The 23,089-nt window shown below is 44.6% G+C and overlaps 1 protein-coding gene across 4 annotated transcripts in view; it reads left to right on the top strand.

Annotated features, from left to right (window-relative positions):
* Window positions 1–23,089, top strand: part of MREG (melanoregulin) — a 98,138-nt gene that overhangs the window by 52,548 nt on the left and 22,501 nt on the right. For 2 of the 4 annotated variants that reach the window (XM_088449927.1, XM_088449926.1), the window contains one exon: window positions 19,160–19,253. In XM_088449927.1, the coding sequence (XP_088306053.1) occupies window positions 19,160–19,253 (94 nt within the window). Of the gene's footprint in view, window positions 1–17,351; window positions 17,677–18,695; window positions 18,822–19,159; window positions 19,254–23,089 lie in introns of those variants that run through there. The other 2 variants (XM_088449928.1, XM_088449929.1) reach the window with 2 other exon arrangements.

Raw genomic sequence — 23,089 nt, 5'->3', positions numbered from 1 at the left:
ACACTCTCTCATTAATAGAGAGTGATCTTGAGCGGCAAATTGACAGTCCTACAGCAATACCACCACTTACGCAATTTATGGCGGTGTTACATTTCTGTGCCTCAGGATCGTTTCAAACAACGGTGGGAATAGTGGCGGGCATCTCCCAATCCTCCTCTTCCCGGATCCTGAGGGCAGTGATGGAGGCCCTTTTCAAGCACCTCCATCATTTTATTCAAATGCCTTTGGATATGGGTGCCCTTAGTGTGGCCAAGGCCAATTTTTACCAAATAGCTGGCTTCCCACACATCATAGGGGTTGTGGATGGTACTCACATACCACTTCAGCCTCCAGCACGGCTGGAGGCCATATTTCGCAACCGCAAACACTATCACTCCCTGAATGTAATGGTGGTATGTGATGCCTCCCTCCAGATCCTGTCCCTGAATGCAAAATTACCAGGAAGTGCACATGACTCATTCGTCATCCGGCAATCAGGGATATGGCACAAATTAAACAACCTACAAGCTGGTGATGCGTAGCTTCTGGGTAAGTGGAGACCTTTAGTACATAACAATGTTAAGCTTGATACACAGTGATCCTCATGTTGTTACTTCTTTTTCACAGGAGACAGTGACTACCCTTGCATGCCCTGGCTGCTCACTCCTTATTTTGCTCCCACACCAGGGCCACAAAGTAATTTTAATGCCACACTTACAGCCACCAGGCAAGTGGTGGAGCGCTGTATCGGCCTTTTAAAAGGCCGATTCAGATGCCTCCACCGCTCTGGTGGCGAGCTCATGTATTTGCCGTATATGGTTTCTAAAATTGTGGTCCTGTGTGGGATATTTCACAACATCGCCATAAGGAGTGGTGTCCCAATGCAGCCAGAGGATGCCTTACCTGAGGATGGCCCCCCCGAGGTTGGTCGGAGGTCAGTATGTGGGGGGGCCATACGCGATGATGTTGTGGCCAGATATTTTAGGTAATTATTGTCAACACAACAGTGTGTAGACACAATGTGGTAAGGATTGTTTGAGAACATCTAATTATTTTATGTTTTATTCTCCATCTTCTGTTTGTTTTCATAATCTTTGGGACTCCAACGATGACTACTTCCTGCTACCCTAAAAAAACCTTCATGGGGACACTTTGGAAATATATTATGGAACCCATATTGCAACGCCACATTTGTGGAATCATGTTGGCATGGTCCTTCGTCAACCAGTTCTTGATTTTTTTTTGGTATTTTAAAATGTTGTTGTATGGGTTGTATTTATGATTATCACTGTGTGTATTGTTTGTGAGTGAACACTTTGTTATTTTAGTTATGTTGTGAATAAATGTTTTGAGTGTGTAATTTGGTACCTTTTTTTGCCCATTACAAGCAAGTGTAACCAGGTTCACACACGTTAAATTTGCCAAGGGGTAAGCCTGTAATGACGCAAGTTGAGCTAAAATGTAAGATGTTTTCTGGGTCCAAACCAACACCCAAAGGAATCCTGTACAATCAGTTGGCTTCGTAATATCGGCCTAAGCAGGTTGCCCCGCAAATAGGAACCTGGAAAATGTAGTAATATATAATTTGTACAACACCAAAAAAGGCCTATCAGATTGTTACTGTTAGGTGTTTCTTGTGCCTGTTTTCCTAAAAAATACAACACACAATCTTAGTGACAATAATTGCAAATCATTGCTGGAAGAGTCTACTTATGTCAGTGTAAACAATCTCTGATTTGGAAACAAGAAATGAGACAGAACGTTAAGTTTAAATTTTTAATTTATAAAACTTTTGTAACAAAAAAACCTAAAACTAGTTCCTAAGGAGGACCGACATATGGTCAAGGACCACCAGCAGCCCGATGACGTGGTCACGCATCCGCCCCACACATCCGGCTAATTCCGCCATACGCCTCTGTTCCTCTGTGGGTTAGAAAAGTGTGGGGATTAATACATCAATAATGAAACCACATTAAAAAACAAGCCAAACCAAGCTAACCAAAAATGTAAATATTGTGGCCCAAAGCAGAATTACACCGGAAATACCAAGCACCCCAAAATGGTCCACCCAAAAATTACAAGTCAAAAAATCAGATTCAGACAGGTGTGATATGTGTATGGTGAAATCAGCAGTAACAGGTAAAGACAAACCGAAACCTCCAAAAAATTCGCAAAAACAACACAAAAAAAGGCACAGACACATGATTACATACAAACAGTTTTTGCAAAAAACTAAACTAAAAAAAAACCATACCGTTCAAACTATCGGCCACTCCAGAAGCCACTCCCTCGTCCTCCTCGGAGGTGCCTCCATTCCCCAACGAGGTGGGCGGGGTGATTTGGGATTCAGGGGAGGGGGTAGTTAGAAGAGGGATGGTTGGAGGAGAGGGGGAATTGGGATGGAGGGGAAGGAGCCCCGAAACATCCTCCACAGGGTCTGTGCAGGCTGGGGAGGAGGGGGAAATAGGGGAATTTGGGGGTGTGGAGGTTTGGCTTGGGGTTGGGGAGAGTGGGCGAGAGCGCCGTCTTTGACGCCGATGATGCCGTAGTCTTCGCTCTGCCCCTAAAAGATGTGAAACAAATTGTGGTTAGTTTCTACCAAAACCGAGTTAAACACTAATTTATGACAACACAAATATGAAAACATGGCCATGCAGATATGAGTACAATGAAAAAATAGGACATACATGAAAACATGGCCATGCAGATATGAGTACAATGAATAAATAGGACATACATGAAAACATGGCCATGCAGATATGAGTACAATGAATAAATAGGACATACATGAAAACATTCACACGCAGTTAGGGACACAAAGATAAACATGAAAACCACAGTCCCAAAAACTTATGGCCAGCAAGCGGGGCGTCCGCCGTTGCAGGTCGGACCACCTGCGCTCCAGCTGGCCGATCTGGCGGCATGAGCCGAAGGAACGCAGGCGGCCACGTACCTCCGCATATGCGGAACGCTTCTCTCTATTTGTGATGGGTGGAGGCTGGCTGGTGATCCGCCTATCCATCACCTCGGTTAACACCAGCAGCTCGCGCCTGGTGAATGCCGAGGCTCTCATAATGGCAATGGTGTATTTGTTAAAATCATTTTTAATAAAGACACGAAAATAAATTTGATTGGCTAATGTATTTGGGTAATTAACAGGACCAATTCTATTGGTTAGTGTATGAGTCATGTGTTCGCCAGGGCCAGAAATCTCTTGAGGGTTATGATAGGCTTGATGCAGTGACATGTGTAAGCAAATTTAAATAAAGAAATGAACCCAGGAAAATATGCGTGGTTAAAAACAAATAAAACAATTGTTTAATTGGCTCTAACATGTATTTTGACAAAGAAAAGCGAATGTTTAAGCCGTACGTATTCTGCGGGTAAACACAAACACGGACAAGATTAAAGTTTATTGCATTGTGAAAAAAAAAAAAACAATTAAGCTAATTGATATATTGATTGGCATGATACGATTGAGGGAGGTAGGCAGAATAAAGGAGCAGGTAATCGGAATCTGACAGTCCCACTTCCGGTTTGTACTTGTGCGTGCGTTCCCTTCAAGCCACTTTGGGGATTTACGCTCGCTATTTGGCACGCTCGTTAGTTAGAGGAGGGGTCGGTAGAGTTTGGGGAGGATGTTTAGTTGCGTTCGAAAATACGAGCGAGTGCTTGAATTTACATATGTTTGTACGTACGCCGAACGTACGAACGGCCACTTGCGTCCGGGTCTGAATGAGGGCCTAGGTGTGAATTATAGGTTGTCTGAAGAAATTAAAAAAGAAATTCCATTTTACTGTCAACACTTTTTTGGGGGCACATCACAAAGACATTCTATGACTTCACATTATATAAATCAGACATAACCTACAGGGCTGGTTGTAGACCAAGTAAAGCTCAGGGAGAAAAGTTTCTTTGCCTCCCCACTTGTTTTTTGTGCCTTTCCAGCCTACTCCCAATGTCCCCTGAAGCCTCCTATCCATGTCACTCTAGCATCGTGCCCCATTTCACCGTCTGCCCACTGTGTCTTTCCAGCCACATGCCCCATGTCACTCAAGCCTCGAGCTCCCTATGTCAACTTTAGCCTCCTACACCCTGTTTCTCCAGCCTCCTTCCCCGTTGCTTCCAATTTCATGCTCCCAGTGTCACTCCAGCTCATTATCACTTCCTGACCCCTGTGACTCTCTTGCCACATGCCACATATCACTCCAGCCTCCTGATCTGTGTCCAATGTCATTCCAGCCTCATGCCCTATGTCACCTTCTGCCCACTGTGTCTTTCCAGCCACATGCCCTCCTGTGTCACTCCAGCCATGTGCCCCTGGTGTCACCTCCTGCCCTATGTCTTTCGAGCCACATTCTCCCCAGTGTCTCTTCAGTAGCCTCATTCCCTACTCCCCCCATGTGTCTCTCCAGTAGCCTCATCCCCCATATGTCTCTCCAGCCACCTAATTTCCCCTACATCTCTCCAGCTGCCTCATCCTCCTGTCTCTCTCCAGCAGCCTCATCACTTCCCCTGTGTAACAGCAGCAGCCTCATTTTCCCTGTGTCTTTACAGCAGCTTTATCCCCATCACGGTTATACAGCAGCCTCAACCACATTATGGCTCTACAGCAGACTCATTCAACCTCCCCCCCCCTGTATTTCTACACAAGGCATTTTGTTGCTTTCAAAATCTCCCTGACATGCTTTTTCAAAAGTTGGCATGTACTATTTAATGAAAGGATAGTTCTAAAGTGGCACAGACCTCGATGTGCACTGGGGTCATTAAGGTGCACCAGTGCTGGCTTTTTTGTGTAGAGTATTTGATAAATGCCCTCTGCTAAATCTTGGAGTGCAATTCTTTAGCATTCAAAAACATGTAACAGCAGGTGCTAGAAAAGGAAGGGTTACTCGAAATCTGAAAAGGAAACATCGGTAAATGTACTACTAAAGCCTCCGTTTCTTTCAGTGTTTAAGCATGAAATGTAAAGTTCCAATACTTATCCAACAGAAATACTGTTCACATTTTGAACCAAATGGAAATTAAGGAAGAAGTCAATAAAATTACAAACTCAATTTCTTTAATTATGTCTACCATTGGCGGATTATCAAGTCTTATAGTAAGGAAATCATTGTGAATAACAGTCACCTGTGATACATGACAGAAGAGGAACATACACCATGACCCCTCCCCTTCCAGAGGCAGGGGATGGGGTCTCGCAGAGTCTCCTGGAGGCACTGGAAGATGATATTTTGCTGGCTTAGGCCCTGATATGCTGACCCTGTGTTGATGCCATGGCTGGTGCCCCCTTCAGTTGCCTTAGGGAGTTACCCACTGTTACTTGACCTTTTTCTTTGTAAATTAAGATAGGAGAGAAAACACTTGTTTACATTTTTACTATTTGTTATTCTCTGTAGAAATTTGATTTAAACTTTGAACTTTTTCTCAGCATCTACAGAGTAATCAACATTATAGCTCAAGGCCACTGTCTGCATGGCAGGAGCCCTACTTATTCAAGTTATTTAAACTTAGGCATGTAAAGGCGCTGTTTTAGATTCCTTGAATAGCAATCAAGGTGTATGTCAGTCATTTCATTCATGCAGATGTTTACTGTAAGGGGATACACAGGATTTCAGCAGGTAAACTTGTCCTCACCTTTCACATAGGTTATAGATTGGCTGAGTAACACACTTCTCTCACGCCTATAGACACCCATTATCTGCCATCCCTTACTGTATTTAGGGCAAAAGGATCCCAAAACACTTAGTTACACAAATGTACCCACTGGCACACGCTCTGCCTCGTTGTTCAGACATCTGTTGGGTGACTATTGAAGTTGATCCTGATCCCAGAGTGAAATGATGGAAACAGTTTCCTGTCATGGTGTTTAAATGAAGAATTAAAATAAGTAGGTTAATAATAAATGCCAGTTAAACGTGACTACTTTAGCAATTGTAGAAGAATGATGTCAACATTGTTGAAATGTTAACACTGAACCCGTCAATGTTCTGCAGGGTTAGAATTAGGCTGCCAGTCAGGAGGGTTATGGTTACTCAGCAGGGGATGGGTTAGGGTTAGGCTCTGGGAGGAAGCGCCGGCGCACTGTACCAGTAATGGTTGGTGCCCCTTCTCCCCCGAAGCCGCATGTGTCCGAAACGGGGGAGGTGTGTGACCTAATTTACATACATCCCCCTATATGACATCATTGGGGGTGTGCCTGTATGCACTCCTCCCCTTTTTTGTCATACTGAGGGAGATCCCAACACTCCATCAGCAGCTGGCCTGCCCTCAGCCATCTTCATGCAAGCGCGTGGCATCCATTCAGCTTCACCGGCACCGATGCTCTCTTACAGCCAAAAGTTGCCATCACGTGGCAGACAAAACACACTGTTTTGTTGACATTCTAATCATGTCGATTTCATCACTGTCGACATGCCAAGCATGTCCACGTGCTGCATGGTGATATTATGCATTTTAACATATACCCAACCAGTAACAGGATACAATAAAGCAGGCAAATAAAAAACAGTAGACGGTAGAGATAGATATATAAAAATTTGCATATACCAGGGTAAAGCTAATACCCATGGCGGTACCGATAATTGTAAGAAAAATGGAGAATAAATGTACGTGTTCATCGTGTGTGGGTCTTCCTGCCATTTGATTGGAAGGATATGAATAGAAATTATTCAGCAAAATATGACCTCAATTTAGTGCAGATATCTGATATTTGGTCCTTTGGCACAGCAGTTCCCATAAGTTTCTATAGGGCTGCGATCTGACTGCATGTATCAAGCTATGATGGCTATGCTGTTGGGAGCTTGGCCCATCTATTGGCCACAATATTGTGAAATGGCCCTTCCGATAGTGACCATTAATGGATTTTCACACATTACATCAGCTGGGTTATAAACCCAGAAGTGGAGACTTCACTGGGACAGCTGGATATTGTAGTTATATTTGCTGCTAGACTGTCTCACCTCACTGTTCCCACTCCTGCAGTGAGACTCTTGTATATGTCCTTCAAGTACGATGCAGAGAAAGAGAATACTATTTTCATTATAACAATGCAAATAACACATGTTAATATCACCAGCTATTTTCAGAGTGTTTGGCCCAGTCCCTGACAAAAATGCAAATGATGGTATAGCAGCTACAGTACTAAGGGTGAGATGTATTAATGATTGCATTTAATATGCAATTCTTAATGTCAATTCATTGCCTATTTAGCATTTTACATTTTAATAGCTCTCATCTGCCAGCCACTTTGAAAAGTATACCTAAGAGTGAGATGTTGAGAACAAAAATAAATTGTTCTGGCCAACACACTTACCAGGAAAGAGGGAATCAGTTAAGCACCAGATTAACACAAAGGGGGTATAGTAAGAGATTAATTAAAAGAGCCCAACACAATGTAAGGTCATACCCCAGGGAAGCCCTACTGACCCAAAAAACAAGAAAGAGGAACCAGTGAGGTTCGTAGGCACTTTCAATAGTAAATGGAAGGACATCAATGCTATCCTACAGAAAAACTGGCCGGTCCTGTTACCGGACCACGACGGCCTCTATACTTCCAAAAAAGGTCCAAACTAGCTGGAAGTGATCCAAGAATCTTAGGGATCTTCTAGTCCAGAGCCATCCTAACATCCCCTAACAAATCAATTTATCCCACCAAAGGATCCTTTAGCTGCAAAAGCTGTAAAGCTTGTCAATACATGATTCTGACTAAATTCTGCTTTGACAACTCTGGTGGAAGTGGAACATCAACAATTACATCAATTGCAATTCAGCCGGAATTGTTTATCTTTTGAAGTGTCCATGTGACAAATATTATGTCGGGAAAACCATCAGACCTTTAAAGATTAGAATACTTGAGCATGCCAATAGTATAAAAAATGCCAGAAGTGATAAATCCAAATTTAAAACACTTACCTCTGTAGCCAGTCACTTTTTGCAATTTCATGGAGGGAACCCAAAAGATCTTCAAGTTTTTGGAATGAAACAGATTCACCTTGGTGTGAGGGGTGGAGATCTGGACAGGGAACTCTTAAAATTTAAAACAAAATTGATCTTTTTGATGCAAAGCTTATACCCCAAAGGTCTTAATGAATTCAACAGTTTTTCATCATTCTATTAACCATTGGAATAGTAATAAAAGATCTTAGAATATCCACTCAACGTACTATTTATGTAATAACAGACAAACTCTTTTTCTTTATTATTCTTCATTTTTAATATATTAGAAGAGATATTCTAATTCCCCTAACTGTGAATGGAGAAACATGACCATATGTATCTTTCAAAGTTACATCCATTCCGTTATTATATTCCTGTCAGAAGGGTATGCAGTCGGGAAGCCGGCAGACCTAATCCCGACAGCCGGCTTCCCGACTGCTTTATCTCGGCGAGGGTTAAATGACAGGCATCTAAATCTAGATGCCTGTCATTTTACCAACACCAGGAGACCGGCGCCCGGCATCCCGATCGAAGGGATGCCGGGCGCGGACAACCGTGGGGAGGGGGAAGGTTAGGTTTAGGGCTCACGGGGGGGGACTTAGGGTTAGGCATCCCCCCGGGAGGTTAGCCTAGGGAAAGGGGGGGTTAGGGTTAGGCACTCCCGGGGGGGACTTAGGGTTAGGCGGCGGGGAAGTGGGGGTTAGGTTTAGGCACTTAGAGGGGGGATTAGGGTTAGGCACTGGGGGGAAGGTTAGGGTTAGGCACCCCTAAGGGGGGTTAGGGGAGGGAATTAGGTTAGTCTATACTTACCTTAGGGACGATCAGGATTTTCACCCATGTCAGGCAGCCACTGTCGGGATTCTAACCGCCGGACTTGCATCCAGCAGTAAATCATACCGATTCCGTCAGGAGATACTAATATGCCATAACTCAATATTTTACCCATATAGAATTTATGTGGATGTGTTCAGTTATAATTATGTATATTTTTAGTAATATTTTTAGTACTATTAAGATTTTTTGGATAAGGTCACACATTCATACAGATTATTCTTATATTAATCAATAATTCACTAATTCACATAACTTTAGTTAAGTGCACACACACTTTTATTAACACTCGTTATTTTTAACATCATTCCACATCACAGTCAACACAACCATGAGGATTTTATTATTTATAAAACAAACAATAATATGTTACACATCATCACACAGAATTTCCTGCGAGAGGCTCTTTATCACCAATACACATTCACTCAATTTTCTGCACATACTCTTTCACTACATTTCGAGTACCACTTTACTATTATATATTGTGGGTTACTCTCAGTATATCTTCCTACATTATTAATTATTCACATAATTTTATTCATTCACCTTTTTTCACTTTAATAGGTTTGAATCTGAAGAATTCATATTTTTATTAAACTATTTATAAGCACTTTAATCTTTCCACTGATATTGATTTACAGTATTATTTATATATACAAACATTTCTCATTATATAAATGAATGTGTTGATATCAACATACCGTAATATGTTTTTTAATATATATTATTAAGATTTACTTATTACCTTAAGTACATAAATTATATATGGCTGCACATTATAAATAATATACCTAATTAATGGGTCTACTATTATGTATTTATATGGGAATATTTACCACTCAAAATGTTTGATAGACCCTCACTATATAGATCGTTATTTCAGTATTTCTCTCTGCATCTGTTCAGATTGAACCATATGGCCACAGCCAACATATGTGATTGTAAAGATTGATGATGATTGGCTACGAAATTGAGATCCCTCTATTGGTCAATTAGACCATGTGATTATGAGGGACTGCTATGATAGGTTCTCCAATATCAATATTATCTTGCTTCACGGCAATCTCGGATTGCCTTGATAAAACCTGTATAGTGAAACGTACGTCGGTGGTGGGAGCAGTTTCACTGCTCTGTCATGTGTGTCTCTCTCCAATGAATATTTAATCACAGTACTGGTTTACCAATTTCTATGTGTCTAGCAGCGCTACCTTAACGGACAGATAGTCTGTGTATTCATGCCATCTGTAACACAGTAGCACTAATCAGACTGAGTGATACAAAGTGTATGTACCTAATGCTGTCCATACACTATACAATTATCTGTCAGATATCTGTCCAATCTGGCTGGTTGGAATGAGAATCTGGTAATAACAATAGATATTTGCTCCCAAACATTAGACATCAGACCAGATTTTCCTTCCCACTAGACAGATTGGACAGATATCTGACAGATAATTGTAGAGTGTATGTCCAGCATAAGTAATGTGCCATGTGAACTTGGACTATAACACTGACTATAACAATAGTCAATTCACTCAGCTTTCACTGACTTATCTATCTTTATGTGTCCAGTAGCGTTACCCTAACTGACAGACAGAAGGTCTGTGCATTAATTTAATTTGGAACACAGTAACGCTCCTTAGACTAAATGATACCAAGTGTATGTATCCTGGCAATGCGAATGGTAACTATACCATTAGTGAAATCACTCAGCTTGACCTCTGATTTAACGGGGGCTTCTCAGTTAGACACAAGTATTTGCATGACCATTACACTAATATCATTATATCATGTCCAATTATGATACCCATGGTCTGTAAGCTTAAATGATGCTTAATATTTAGAAGATCATAAGGGCACTTATGTACCATTTTTATAATTTTATATACTTTGTATTTGTTTGCAATATTACAATGCAATTAATTACAGCTGTGGATATTTTAATGAGGCCAGTATTTTCACTACCCTAGCTATAGCCCTGCCAACTAGGTGTAAGCAAGTATCAATCAAGTGTCACCCTAATCAAAAATTGAAAGGGTCTATGCACTGATGCAATTTGAAATACAGCAGCGCTATTCAGATTGATTGACACATAGTCCATGCACTGAGATAATGAGTAAGGTAAATTATAGCCTACTCATCTGACTTTCTTCTCTGAATTTACAAAATTTTTCAACACTCTACAACACTCTACAATACCATTGTGTTACCATTTAACAGGTTTAAATATTAAACCATTGATCTCATCCAGACAGTGGCGTAACTAGGGCAGGGTGAGCAGGGTGCGTGCCCTGGGCGCCGTGGGACCGGCGGCGCGGGGGGGCACCGCCGGCCACGGTCCGGCCCGCCCTAGTTAGCCACCAGTGTAGCGTCGACCGCAGTGAGTGCCGTCCGTCCGGCTCCTGCAGTGGGTAATGGGACAGACGTCATGACATCATGACGTCTCTCCCATTATGCTGAGCGCGCAAGCCCGGGAGGACTGGCTGGCGGCGGTGCGAGCGGTGTCGCGGTCCGGAGCAGCAGCGTGGATTCAGGTAAGTATGTTTTTATATTTTTAAAAATAAAAACCTGTCAGCACTACTGGGAGCACAATGGGGGAGGGGGGTGGCTACTACTGGGGGGACCTCTACTGGGGTCGGAGCACAACGAGGGGGTGGCTACTACTGGGGGCACCATTAGTGGGAGGACCTCTACTGGGGGGTGCTATTACTGGGGGCACCATTATTGGGAGGACCTCTACTGGGGGGGCTATTACAGGGGGCACTTAATCGGGAGGGGGAACCTCAACTGGGGACCACTACTTGGGGGAGGGAACTACTACTGGGGGCATTATAAAAGGGGCCTACTACTAGGGGCATTGCACTGGGGGGACCACAACTGGGGGCAATAACAGGAAGGACCACTACAAGGAACACTGGATAGGGGGGGTCACTACTGGGGGCCTGCATCAGGGACCACTACTGGGGGCACTGCATGGGAGGGGGGGGACTACTGCTGGGGGCACTATATACGGGGCTTACTGCTAGGGGCACTGCCGGGACCACTACAGGGGGCACTAGATAGGGGGGGATCACTACTGGGTGCCTGCATAAGGGGGACTACTGCTGGGGGCACTATATAAAGGGCACTGCATGGGGGGGACTACTACTGGGGGCACTATATAAAGGGCACTGCATAAGAGGATACCGCTACTGGGTGCACTGCATCGTGGGGACTGCTACTGGGGGCACTGCATAAGGGGGAACACTACATAGGGCACTGCATTTGGGGGGACCACTACTGGGGGCACTGAGTAAGGGGAACTAATTGGGGGCTGTATAAGGGGGACCACTACTGGGGATACTGTATAAGTGGCACTACTATGGGCCTGCATAAGAGGGACCACCACAAGGTGCATATGGATAGGAATGTTCAGCGTGAAAATAAAGGGGTGTGTCATGTTGACACGCCCCATTTTTAAGTGACCATGCCCATTTTTTTTTCGCGCGTATGTATCGGGATGTTGGGGGGGGGCTCTCTTTTCAAATTTGCCCTGGGCTCCAAATACCCTAGTTACATCACTGCATCCAGACCATTACATCCATGGTCTCCATGGTCTCTGAGCTGATATAATGCTCAATATGTATGTATGAACCACAATACTAACATATGTTCACTCTTTAGCCATACTTACGAGTGTAACTGCAAAACAGGGATCACCAATACAACAGTGACATCTAGTGGACATAAAGAGTATAGACACACTGCTTGGGTAATATATTTGCAACATTGTTGCTAAACAGGATACTGTTATTAAATTGATACCAGTGTATCAGATTAAATATAACCAGTTCTCCTGAAACTGAACCCCACAGTAACCTACACATTTGTCCATTATGTGTGCATGATCAGAATTAAAAACAGACGTATTAAAACTCTGTGGCTCTAGGTATAACCAACTAATTAATTTCCAAATAAATAAATGTCAATCGAGATTCCATGACACAATATTATTTAATAAGTTTTTAATTTTTATAACATGTTATCACTTTTATATTTCACTTTAGGAATTTGATTTTAAATTCAATAAATAAAAGTTACATTTTATATTTATCAACAATGCGCCAACAAAGAGGACATCTCTTTTTCTTTCCTCTCCTGTTATAATTGCACAAACAGAATCCTTCATCAAAATGTTACCAAGACAGCTTTATAATATCCAGCTGTAATAGTGAAGTCTTCACTTCCGAGTCTATAACCCTGAGAGCAGCCATGGGCCCGGTTACTAGGAGAGGTATGGCCAAATCCTCATAAGTTTCTATAGGGCACAAGGGGTGCAGATGGCCGCACAGAGGGTGGCACGGGGTGGGGGGCAACCCCCTGCACAGTGGGGGGTCATTGGACCCCTCAGCAGTGCTGCAAAAGGGGACAGTATCCACCTTAGGAACTGACCCGGACTAGTCCCCCGCTGGACCTCTCCAATAAGCCCACGTAATTAGTACCTGCTACACCCCCCCTCTCAGCGCCCCTAGGCACATGCCAAGTGAAAAAAAATCAACTGGTGCTAAGGACACACTAGCCAGTAGTATACGTGCTTACTACAAAGGGGGTGCAAGGGCAGCGTGATTCCTGTCATCACAGCCCTTCTTCTGGGAATTGGCATGAAATACCGCCGGCTGCATGGGTTGCCTAACCCTCCCTCCCCCTAGCCTAACCCTAACCTTCCCGGATGGGTGCCTAACCCTAAGTCCCCCCCAGGTGGCCTAAACCTAACCCTCCCCCCCCGCAGTTGTCCGCTCGTGGCGCCCGGTATCACTTCGATCGGGATGCCAGGCGCCGGTCTCCCGGCGTCGGGTAAATGCCGGGCGTCTACATCTAGACGCCCGGCATTTCACCTTTGCCGGGATATGACAGTCGGGAAGCCGGCTGCCGGTATTTAGGCAGTCGGCTTCCCGATTGCATACCCTTCTTCTGTTGTGCAATGATGCAAATTTGGTTATTGCTCAGTGATATGGTTAGCGTTACTGTCTCACAGCACTGAGGTCATGGGTTTGATACCCCCTATGGCCCTAACTGTGTGGAGTTTGTATATTCTCCCAGTGCTTGCATGGGTTTCCTGCGGGTACGCCAGTTTCCTCCCACACTCCAAATATATACGGGTAGGTTAATTGGCTCCCAACAAAAATTAATCCTAGTGTGTATGTGTGTGTACATGTGGTAGACAGATTGTAAGCTCCACTGGGGCAGGAAATTATGTGAATGGACAAATATTCTCTGAAAAGCACTGCAGAATATGTGATATATAAATAATTAATAATAATAATAATAATAATAATAATATATGGAATCTTGTCATATATCACACACACACACACACTTCAGAAGAAATTGAAGCGGGATCAGGGAGGGGGTCTACAGTGGTGGGAGTTCAGTAGGACTTCCCAAAACTTGGGCATGTCATGGACATGCTGGGAGGGGGGACACACTTGATGGGGTCCCCCGGCCAAAGCATTCACCTCCCCAACTAATCATCCCAGGCCGGGGATTCCTGGGGAGGTGGGGAATCCCCAATAAAGGGGTGCCCCCTCTCCAGTGTACCCTAGGCCAGGGCTGAAACTGGTGCTATCCCTCACACCCCTGGGCGGTGGGTGTGGGGTTGATATGTGTAAAAAATAGATTTAATGTAATATGTCTTTTACATTAGAACTACAGGTCTCAGCTAGCCTCCCCTGCATACCGGTTCTTGGAGAACTACAAGTACCAGCATGCAGGGCATTAAAAGCCCGCTATTGCCTATATTCCCCCTTTAAAAGAAATATTAAAAAAAGACATGACTCATACAGCAAGTACTAAGGGCTTAATTCAGAGGCGGCCATACGGTCTACGACCGCACGGCCGCCTCGATGTTTGTCCAGCCGGCTCCCTCGTGCGCATGCGTGAGACCCGCTACGACCGACAGCGCCGGTCGTAGCAGGTCTCTTTCCAAAGGGGGCGAGCTGTCGATGTTGATTGGTGTTAACCCACAGCCTAACGACCGAAACAGAGGCGGCCGGTCAGGATGCAAGCAGCCGCCCAGTTTCTGAGCGACCGCTTGCATCCTCCGACCGCCTCTGAATGAGGGCCTAAATGTAATAACAAAACCAAGCTGGTTTAGCCTTTATCTTACTTGCTGCTTTAAAAATACGTTCATACATATATTCCCACAGCGGCACCGGCTCGCAGTCTATAAGATTTAGCCCCAAATGTTTAAATAATTTATTACCCATTTTTTTCCCCCGTATGTTTTGGACCAGGGCCAGCTCAAAGAGCCTGGGACTGATGATGCTTTTTGGGGGTGGGGGTCCCCACGCCATTTTTTAAAATTTAAATAACACTTTAGAGGGTTTTTTACACTCAGAAGCATGCACGGATCTCACTGATCTGTGCAGCACCTCTGCTAAACATACTGTCACAGATAGCTCTATTGTGTTTAGTCCAAATATGACTAAAGACTCACACTTGCAAACACGATTGCATACACCATCGATAGACAGGATTCACTCGAACACAATTCTTAGTAAATTTGTGATTTTCTTTGAAACAAACTCACTGGTGTCTATGTGATGTTAGACGTGTTTAATACTTGGTCAGACACGATATTTAGTAAATTTACCCCTAGGAAAGCAGCTTTCTGAGTGACACTTCTCAGTGAAGAGACCCGCACCCTACATTCTTCTTTTCCAGCGTTTGAAGAAATAGATGTAGTTTGAAAGGGATAATGGAAGAAAAAATGAGGGAGAGGCTTAAAAAAAAAAAAATGTCTTTAAAGTAAATCAAGTAATACACACCATACTTGCCTACCCTCCCGATGTGGCCGGGAACCTCCCAAAAATTGTGTGCCGCTCCCGGATCCCCAGAAAGGCAGGCAAGTCATGTCTCCCCCCCCCCCCCCCCCGCAGTTACAGTATAAATCCCGGCAGCGGATTCCATTGATGCGATTCGCGGTGAATTGCGTCATCGTGGCCCCGCCCCCTGCTTCACAATGCCAATAGTTGGGAAGAGGGGGCAGGGCCACGATGATGCAATCACGCTGTCACACCCCCATGCCCTGCGCCTAATGAGGCATCATCTGCAAGGCCACGTCTCCTCTTACAGGACACGCCCCCCCCCCCCGCTGTAAGAGCCCGACACCTCCCTCCCGGAAGGAGGGAGCTAAATGTCGGCAAGCATGATACACACAGAGAGAGTTTTTAGAAGTGGAGATGTTGCCCATAGCAACCAATCAGATTCTAGCTTTTATCTTCTAGAGGGTGCTAGTTAAATGTTAAGTAGAATCTGATTGGTTGCTATGGGCAACATCTCCACTTCTAAAAACTCTCACTTTAGTAAATATAACAAATGTTCCAAATCTCAGGTCAGACCCAAGACTTAAGTGGAAAAGAGTTATTAAATCATTAATATGCACATTTTTTTTATGTTTTTGATCATTATCCCTCACAATATGGTTCCCCTTTACAGTAATTGGTCAGCAGAGGGCACTATGGGGCCCATTTATCAATGATCGCTATTGCAATGTGATCAGGCCATGCCAGTAATGCCCATGATGGCATTGCAAAAAGCAATCCTATCGGCCCGATGTATCATCCGGGACATGCAGGAACACGGGCTGCAAAAGGAACCCGTCCCTGCGATGTCTCCGGAGAGCTGCCGGCCAGTGCAGGGGCTGCTGCGCATGCACATCCGCCATAGCCGGGGAGGGTTTCGGTGGATCCCTTCGCCGGCTAATAGTGCGCGGTGTAGCCCATAGGCTACAGCAGTGAACGTCATCTTCAGATGGCGTTAGCTGCGGGGGCCAGTATCGGCAATGCATCGCATTCCGGATATTGGTAAATTTGCCAGCATCGCTTCCCCCATAGAAACCAATGGGGGATGCAGCTGCAAGCGGCAATGGAGGGATCACAGCAGGTATCGGAGATCACTGCTGTGGTCCCTCCGTCATACATACAGGGGATACTTAGTATTTGTGGTAAGATTTTACCTCAAATACACTTTGGTAAATGGATCAATGAAACAAGTGTTTTCCTTTTAGTGTTTTTATTTATTTTTATTGCAATATTTCAGCTTGATATCTAATTATTATGACACTTTTTTCAGCCTCCTAACAAGGTAATAATGCTGCTTGTTTAGGCCCTAAAACATCAGCAATGGATTGCAGCAATCGTGCAATTTGCAATCGATTGTGTATAAAAATCTTTCTCTTTTTCAATCGATTGTGGCAATTCTGCAGTCGATTGAAAAAGGGAAATATTGTTATACACAATCGATTGCAAATTGCACGATTGCTGCAATCAATTGCTGATGTATGGGGGCCTTTAGACACTACCAGTGCTGACACCAGGGTCCTCTCCGTGAAGGGGATTTAGACACTACCATTGCTGATGTATGGGGGCCTTTAGACACTACCATTGCTGATGTATGGGGGCCTTTAGACACTACCATTGCTGAAGGCAGTGTGTGATTAGTGCCTGCATTGACGTTTCACACGTCAGCTGCAATCACTGCTCATGCGACTTCAATGCTCTCACTTGCAGGAGAATGACCCTCCCCCTGACCAGCATCAAAATAGAGCTCCCAGCATTTCCAACTGGTTTTGTTTCATTCCCCCGAATTACAAAAAAAAAGAAGTTACATCTTGTTCATTCAGCCCTAATGAGCTTGTTGCATTCTGTGATTCCCCTCCTACTAAAATCCTACCCCCACACTGAATATTCATGTTGCACAGACTGAGCACAGGCTAGAAGAGGGCAGTATGCACATAGTTGCCAAGTCCGCTTATAACAAGTGGAATTGGGCTTGTTTTTTTTCCCAGTTGCTTGTTTTTTTTCCCAGTTGCTTGTTGCTTGTTTTTGGGCTTATTTTTTTTAGGTAGCTTGTTTTTGGGCTTGATAGCCAGGTCCCACTACTAAGGTGAGCAAATGTTATATAGCTCCTTCCTCAATCCATTTATGTTTAGCTGTCTGTCTGTATGTATATCTCTCTGTATATGTAGTTATATAGATATGGATAACTAGAATGACTCGTTTAAATGATCAATAGAAGTTACATTTTCCCATATGTCAGTTATTTTGTTTTGACGTGTTTGTGTAAATGACTCTTTTGTCCTGTACTTTACCACGCACAGAGTTCCTGATTCACCAGTGCACACTAGTTGTTTGGGAATCTGCGCAGGACCCATTCTGTGCGTGTACAGAACGGGTCCTGCTATAGCACACAGGCTCCTGTATGCATTTGCCTGATTGACAGGCAGAGAAGTTTGCAGGGCGGAGACGGCCTACGTTCCTGGAAACGGGGGCGTTGCCTCTGTTTTCTGCATTCCCGGAAACGAGGGCATGTGGCCCCCATTTTCCGGGAGTGGCAAGGCTAGGACCTGCATCCATGGACGCAGACTTCCTGGCCTTGCAGGATGACAGAACACGGACAGCTTCAGCTACCGCAGCCTGACCAAAGGTGCAACCATCGCAATCGATGGTGCAATGGTGGTCACAGCCTGGGATCGCAGATGCAGCAAGGAGATTTCAGACACCTTCTGCTGCATTTGCATTTTAGCAAGGACGGAATTACAAAGCTGCTTGTATGCGGCATTGCAATTCCGTCCTATGCTGAATCAGGCCCCGAGTGCCCTGCGCTTTACTTCGCACAGTGGAGTTTATTCGTAGAGCAGGGAAAAGCCATGTTTTGGAAATATTTATATGTATTTTCATAAAATGAACAATAAACAATAACGTTTGTGGTTTTCATTCAATTACCCCCACACCAGTACCACCATAGTACGTTGGGCTTTATCGGATTGTGTTGGGCTTATTTTGGGCATGTTTTTCACTCAAGAGTTGCTTGTTTCTCATTTCAGAGTTGGCAACAGTGATTATGTATATATAAGTAGATACAACATACCGGTTCTCAATGTTGCAAATCAAGTTGAAACAAAGTTTCTCGAGAGAAAAAGTGATACAATACATTATACATCCAGGTCCCAGGAAGGTCCTGATCAGCCAGCCGGGGATATAGTAATGCAGCCAGTACTGAGCCCAGATCACTGCACCCCTGGAAGCACAGTACAGTATTTGCTCACTTAAATAATGTTTGTTTCCTTAGGATGCCTCTCACACCAGCTGATTGCATAAACCAAATCTAGTGCTGCACCCTATTACCCATAGCCTGTGCTTGTCCTCTCAGGCTGCAGCCTTTGGTTTAATCCCAGCAGAGGATAAATAAGGGAGTATTCTCAGTTCCTGGGTGTTTGTTTTGTGCCTGCTGCTTTCCACATAGACTGATATGGGAGCTGTGTGATATGTAGGGGAAGAGAGGGTAGACTATGACATGATGGCTGATAGGAGGAGAGAGTAGTCTTCAGTCCTCTCACTGCTTATTCTTGTTTTATATTCTGTGACAGAACCCATGGGTCTTAAGGACTGGCTGTGCGCCCTCTGCTGTGTGAAAGTGGGGTGCCTCGACTACCCTAAAAACGAGAAGCAGCCTTTAGTCAAGTAAGTAATTCAACTCCATTCTTGTGTGTGTGTGTATATGTATGTGTGTATATATATATATATATATATATATATATATATAATTTGTGTCTCCACAGCTCTTTCCATGTTCCCTTTTCTGTGATGTTTGGGCACCCACACCAGTCATTTAATGTAATTATTTCATTTGTGAGGTCACCTGAGGTTAAACTGTTGTTTGGGTTTACCAATCACGTATATGTACATGGAATGTAGTGTGTATCTCAGATATCCTAAATCAGAAGGATCTGCGGCAGCTTTTCCATTTGGCGTCTACAAACTAGACGATATCTTGAACATTTAGCCAATTCCAACGCATCGAAACAACACATTGTTCATATCGTCCAGTGTGTACGCACAATGCGGATGCGCGCTCCTGCTGGTTGTCCATCGCATCCTCAGATCTTTTGTACACGCAGAAAGATATGAGGCTGTCTCTAGCGAAGCCATGCTGCAAAATGCAGCATGGTCGCTGCTGGCAACGGCAAGTGTGTATGCACTTGCCGATGCCGGGACCCCCCCTGCCGCGCCCGATTGCTCATGCTGGGTACACATCGTCTAATGTTTACCCAGCTTTAGTCGCGCTTGCTGTACTATGTGAACAAGAGTATCAGCCCCTTATAGGGCATACCACAATGCAATCTGAATGCGTGAGGCTTGGAACGCCCACTTTGTGTAGCTGATAACACAGCCATCATTAGTACCATCGGGACTTACACCGGCCCCAAGCTGAGTGCAGGAGATTCGGCAAAGTGTGGCATCCTATGTCCGCGATTCTGCTTCTGGCTATGCGCCCACAGCACAAGACGCCCATGAGATGGAACGGTTCTGTGCATCTGCATGGTCTCCTCTGAGTCACTGCCCAGAAACGCCCAAAACATTCCACAACTTTGCTGCCAGCGATTGGCTTGGTTGCTTTTGTATACCAGTGCGGCCGCACCGTGGGACATATGCGCAGAACAGCTCTTAAATAGTTTGACGCATGCGCAGATGGTGAAAATCACTAGATCCGTCAACATTGTTGGATGCATCCGACCCACAATATATGGCCGTGCTGCTGTGCACAGTGATTGACAGAAGTCACTTAATACATTTATTTATTATTATTATTATTATTATTATTATTATTATTATTATTATTATTGTCATCCGGTCTCCATGACAACCATGTAAGTGGTCTAAAACCGATAAAAATATCAACTTGACTCCATTTTTTTTTTTTGAACTCTCGACTATATTCACACGTGCACACGGATGCTACCTTGTACAAAGTAGACCTATTTAGCATCCTTATACTTCCAAGCAATTATTTTTTGTGTATATTTCTGGGGAGATGGGCACGGGATGTTGGTGCTCGGGATCCCGGCTGTCAGACTCGCAACTCCGGCATCCCGACCAGGTTACAATGCCGATGCCTAAAGGTAAGTACTGCTAACCTAACCCCGAACCCTCCCTCCCTGCAGCCATTACCTAACCTCCCCCCCTAGTGCCTAAACCTAACCCTCCCTCCCTGCACCCTAAACCTAACCTCTCCCAAGCAGCCTATGGAGGTGTGAGCGTAATCAGTCTCCTGTAACTGGACGTTATAAACGTAACGCATGTAGTAGCTCATGTACAATCGAAATCAGCCCTTACATTAATTTCGTCTCTGGACTCAAAATGTTAAGTTTTGAGTTCAGTCTATAGTAGTTACATTTTAATTTTCTGCTTTTTTTTTTTTTTATATATAATTCTAATTTATGATGTCTGAGAGTTTCCCCAGGTTTGACAAGTGTAAAATTTCCTTGTAGTAGACAACACTTGCCATACATTTTAAATTGTACAGTATATTCTGCCTTACAGGAGTGTAAGTTCTTATCAGGAGCCCAGAGGCGAGATAGTTGTTGGTACCCCCTTGCTCACATTCACTACTAACACCCCAGTCTCAGCAACACTCACATACACACATCCTAACCCACATTCAGTACCAACACCCCAGCAGCACCCAGTCATCTCCCACATTCTCTACTAACACCTCAGCAGCACCCAAACACATACTCTCCCCTCTGCATTTACTGCCAATGCCCCAGCAGCACCCAGACTCACTCTCTCCCCCCCTGCATTTACTGCCAACGCCCCAGCAGCACCCAGACTCACTCTCTCCCGCCCTGCATTTACTGCCAACGCCCCAGCAGCACCCAGACTCACTCTCTCCCGCCCTGCATTTACTGCCAACGCCCCAGCAGCACCCAGACTCACTCTCTCCACCCCTGCATTTTTTGCCAACACCCCAGCAGCACCCAGACTCACTCTCTCCCCCCCTGCATTTACTGCCAACGCCCCAGCAGCACCCAGACTCACTCTCTCCACCCCTGCATTTTTTGCCAACACCCCAGCAGCACCCAGACTCACTCTCTCCACCCCTGCATTTACTGCCAACGCCCCAGCAGCACCCAGACTCACTCTCTCCACCCCTGCATTTTTTGCCAACACCCCAGCAGCACCCAGACTCGCACTCCTCCCCTAATTACCTACCAACACCCCGGCACACAAACACTACCTGTTGCTGATAAGGGTCTTCCATTTTTACTATTTGCTGCCCTTACAGCAACAGCAGAAGAAGCAGGTTGTGCGTGTGCGAGGGGGAAAAAAAGACCACAAAAGAGGGATTAGCCATGGACTCCAGCCTCTGCCCCACCTCTTATATTATTATTATTATTATTATTATTATTCTCCAGGGTGGGGGCCTTGGTAAAGAGCGGACCGCAGCACATAACCCTACTTATTTCTGCTCTGTGGCACATAAAGAAGAATCTGGAGCTATGGAGGAGGTCAGTGTGCTCCCTTCAGGGCTAGTGCCCGTAAACCAACACCTTCCATAATCTCCTGTATTATATCCCCTGCTGCCCTATCTGCTGTACACTGAGCCGGTTATAAATATTAGCTTTTGTGTCAGCCATCCAGGCTTCTCGCTGTTGACAAGGAAACTCAGACAGATAGGCATGTAAAAATAAATTGGGCTTATTGTAACATAATTGCCTACCACGACTTAAACTGTAAAACAATGCCCAGAGCTTACCAATAGACATAACACAGGATAGGTAGATGTATCAGAACTTTGAAAGAGATACAGGGGAGGAGTTGTTCATTACTACTAATCAGCTTCTAACTATGATTTATATGACCGCTAGATGCTGATTGGTTGCTATGGGAACCTTCTCAACTTGTCCTCTTTAGAAAGTTTGATACAGTAGATCCACCTTTATCTCCCCTCATGCCTGTTTCTGTTGTTAGGTCCTGCACATTTAAGGGGATGCAATTATTATGCGGACGGGTTGCTGGCAGTCCAAAAAATACTGATGCCGCAACCCCGCCGCACGGGCATAATGCAGAAATCCCGATGGACATCGGGATATCGGCATCCTGACCGCCGGAATCGCGAACGTCCTAGGGTAACATAAAAGTAAAGCCCCATTAGCTGACAGGACTGTAAGGGGCAAATGTAATTTAATTCTGAGACCCAAAACCTCCAGCGTACCACCAGTGTTCACCCACTTCCAGCACAAGAAGTAGACTCTGTACGTAACTACTAATATCTGCACTGGCTGCTTTATTTTTGGAGTCTATCCTCTGTTAATAGGCAGAAAATTGAGGAAGCGGTATTCTTGCATAGGATGTCAATGCTTAACGAAGCTGTCTACTGCATACCTGAAAAGAGACTGGGCCAATGTCTAGTGACAAGGCTTGGTCCAGGGCTAATCTGTAATCCTATATAATAAACGAGAAAGCGTGTCTGTCTGTCTATTTGTCGTTTATGCATGTCCAGAGTTTTGGGCCTA

The sequence above is a fragment of the Taudactylus pleione genome, unplaced genomic scaffold (genome assembly GCF_031769625.1).
Source record: "Taudactylus pleione unplaced genomic scaffold, aTauple2 ptg000500l, whole genome shotgun sequence".
In the NCBI taxonomy this organism is placed as follows: Eukaryota; Metazoa; Chordata; class Amphibia; order Anura; family Myobatrachidae; genus Taudactylus; species Taudactylus pleione.
This window is presented reverse-complemented; position numbering and strand designations above follow the sequence as displayed.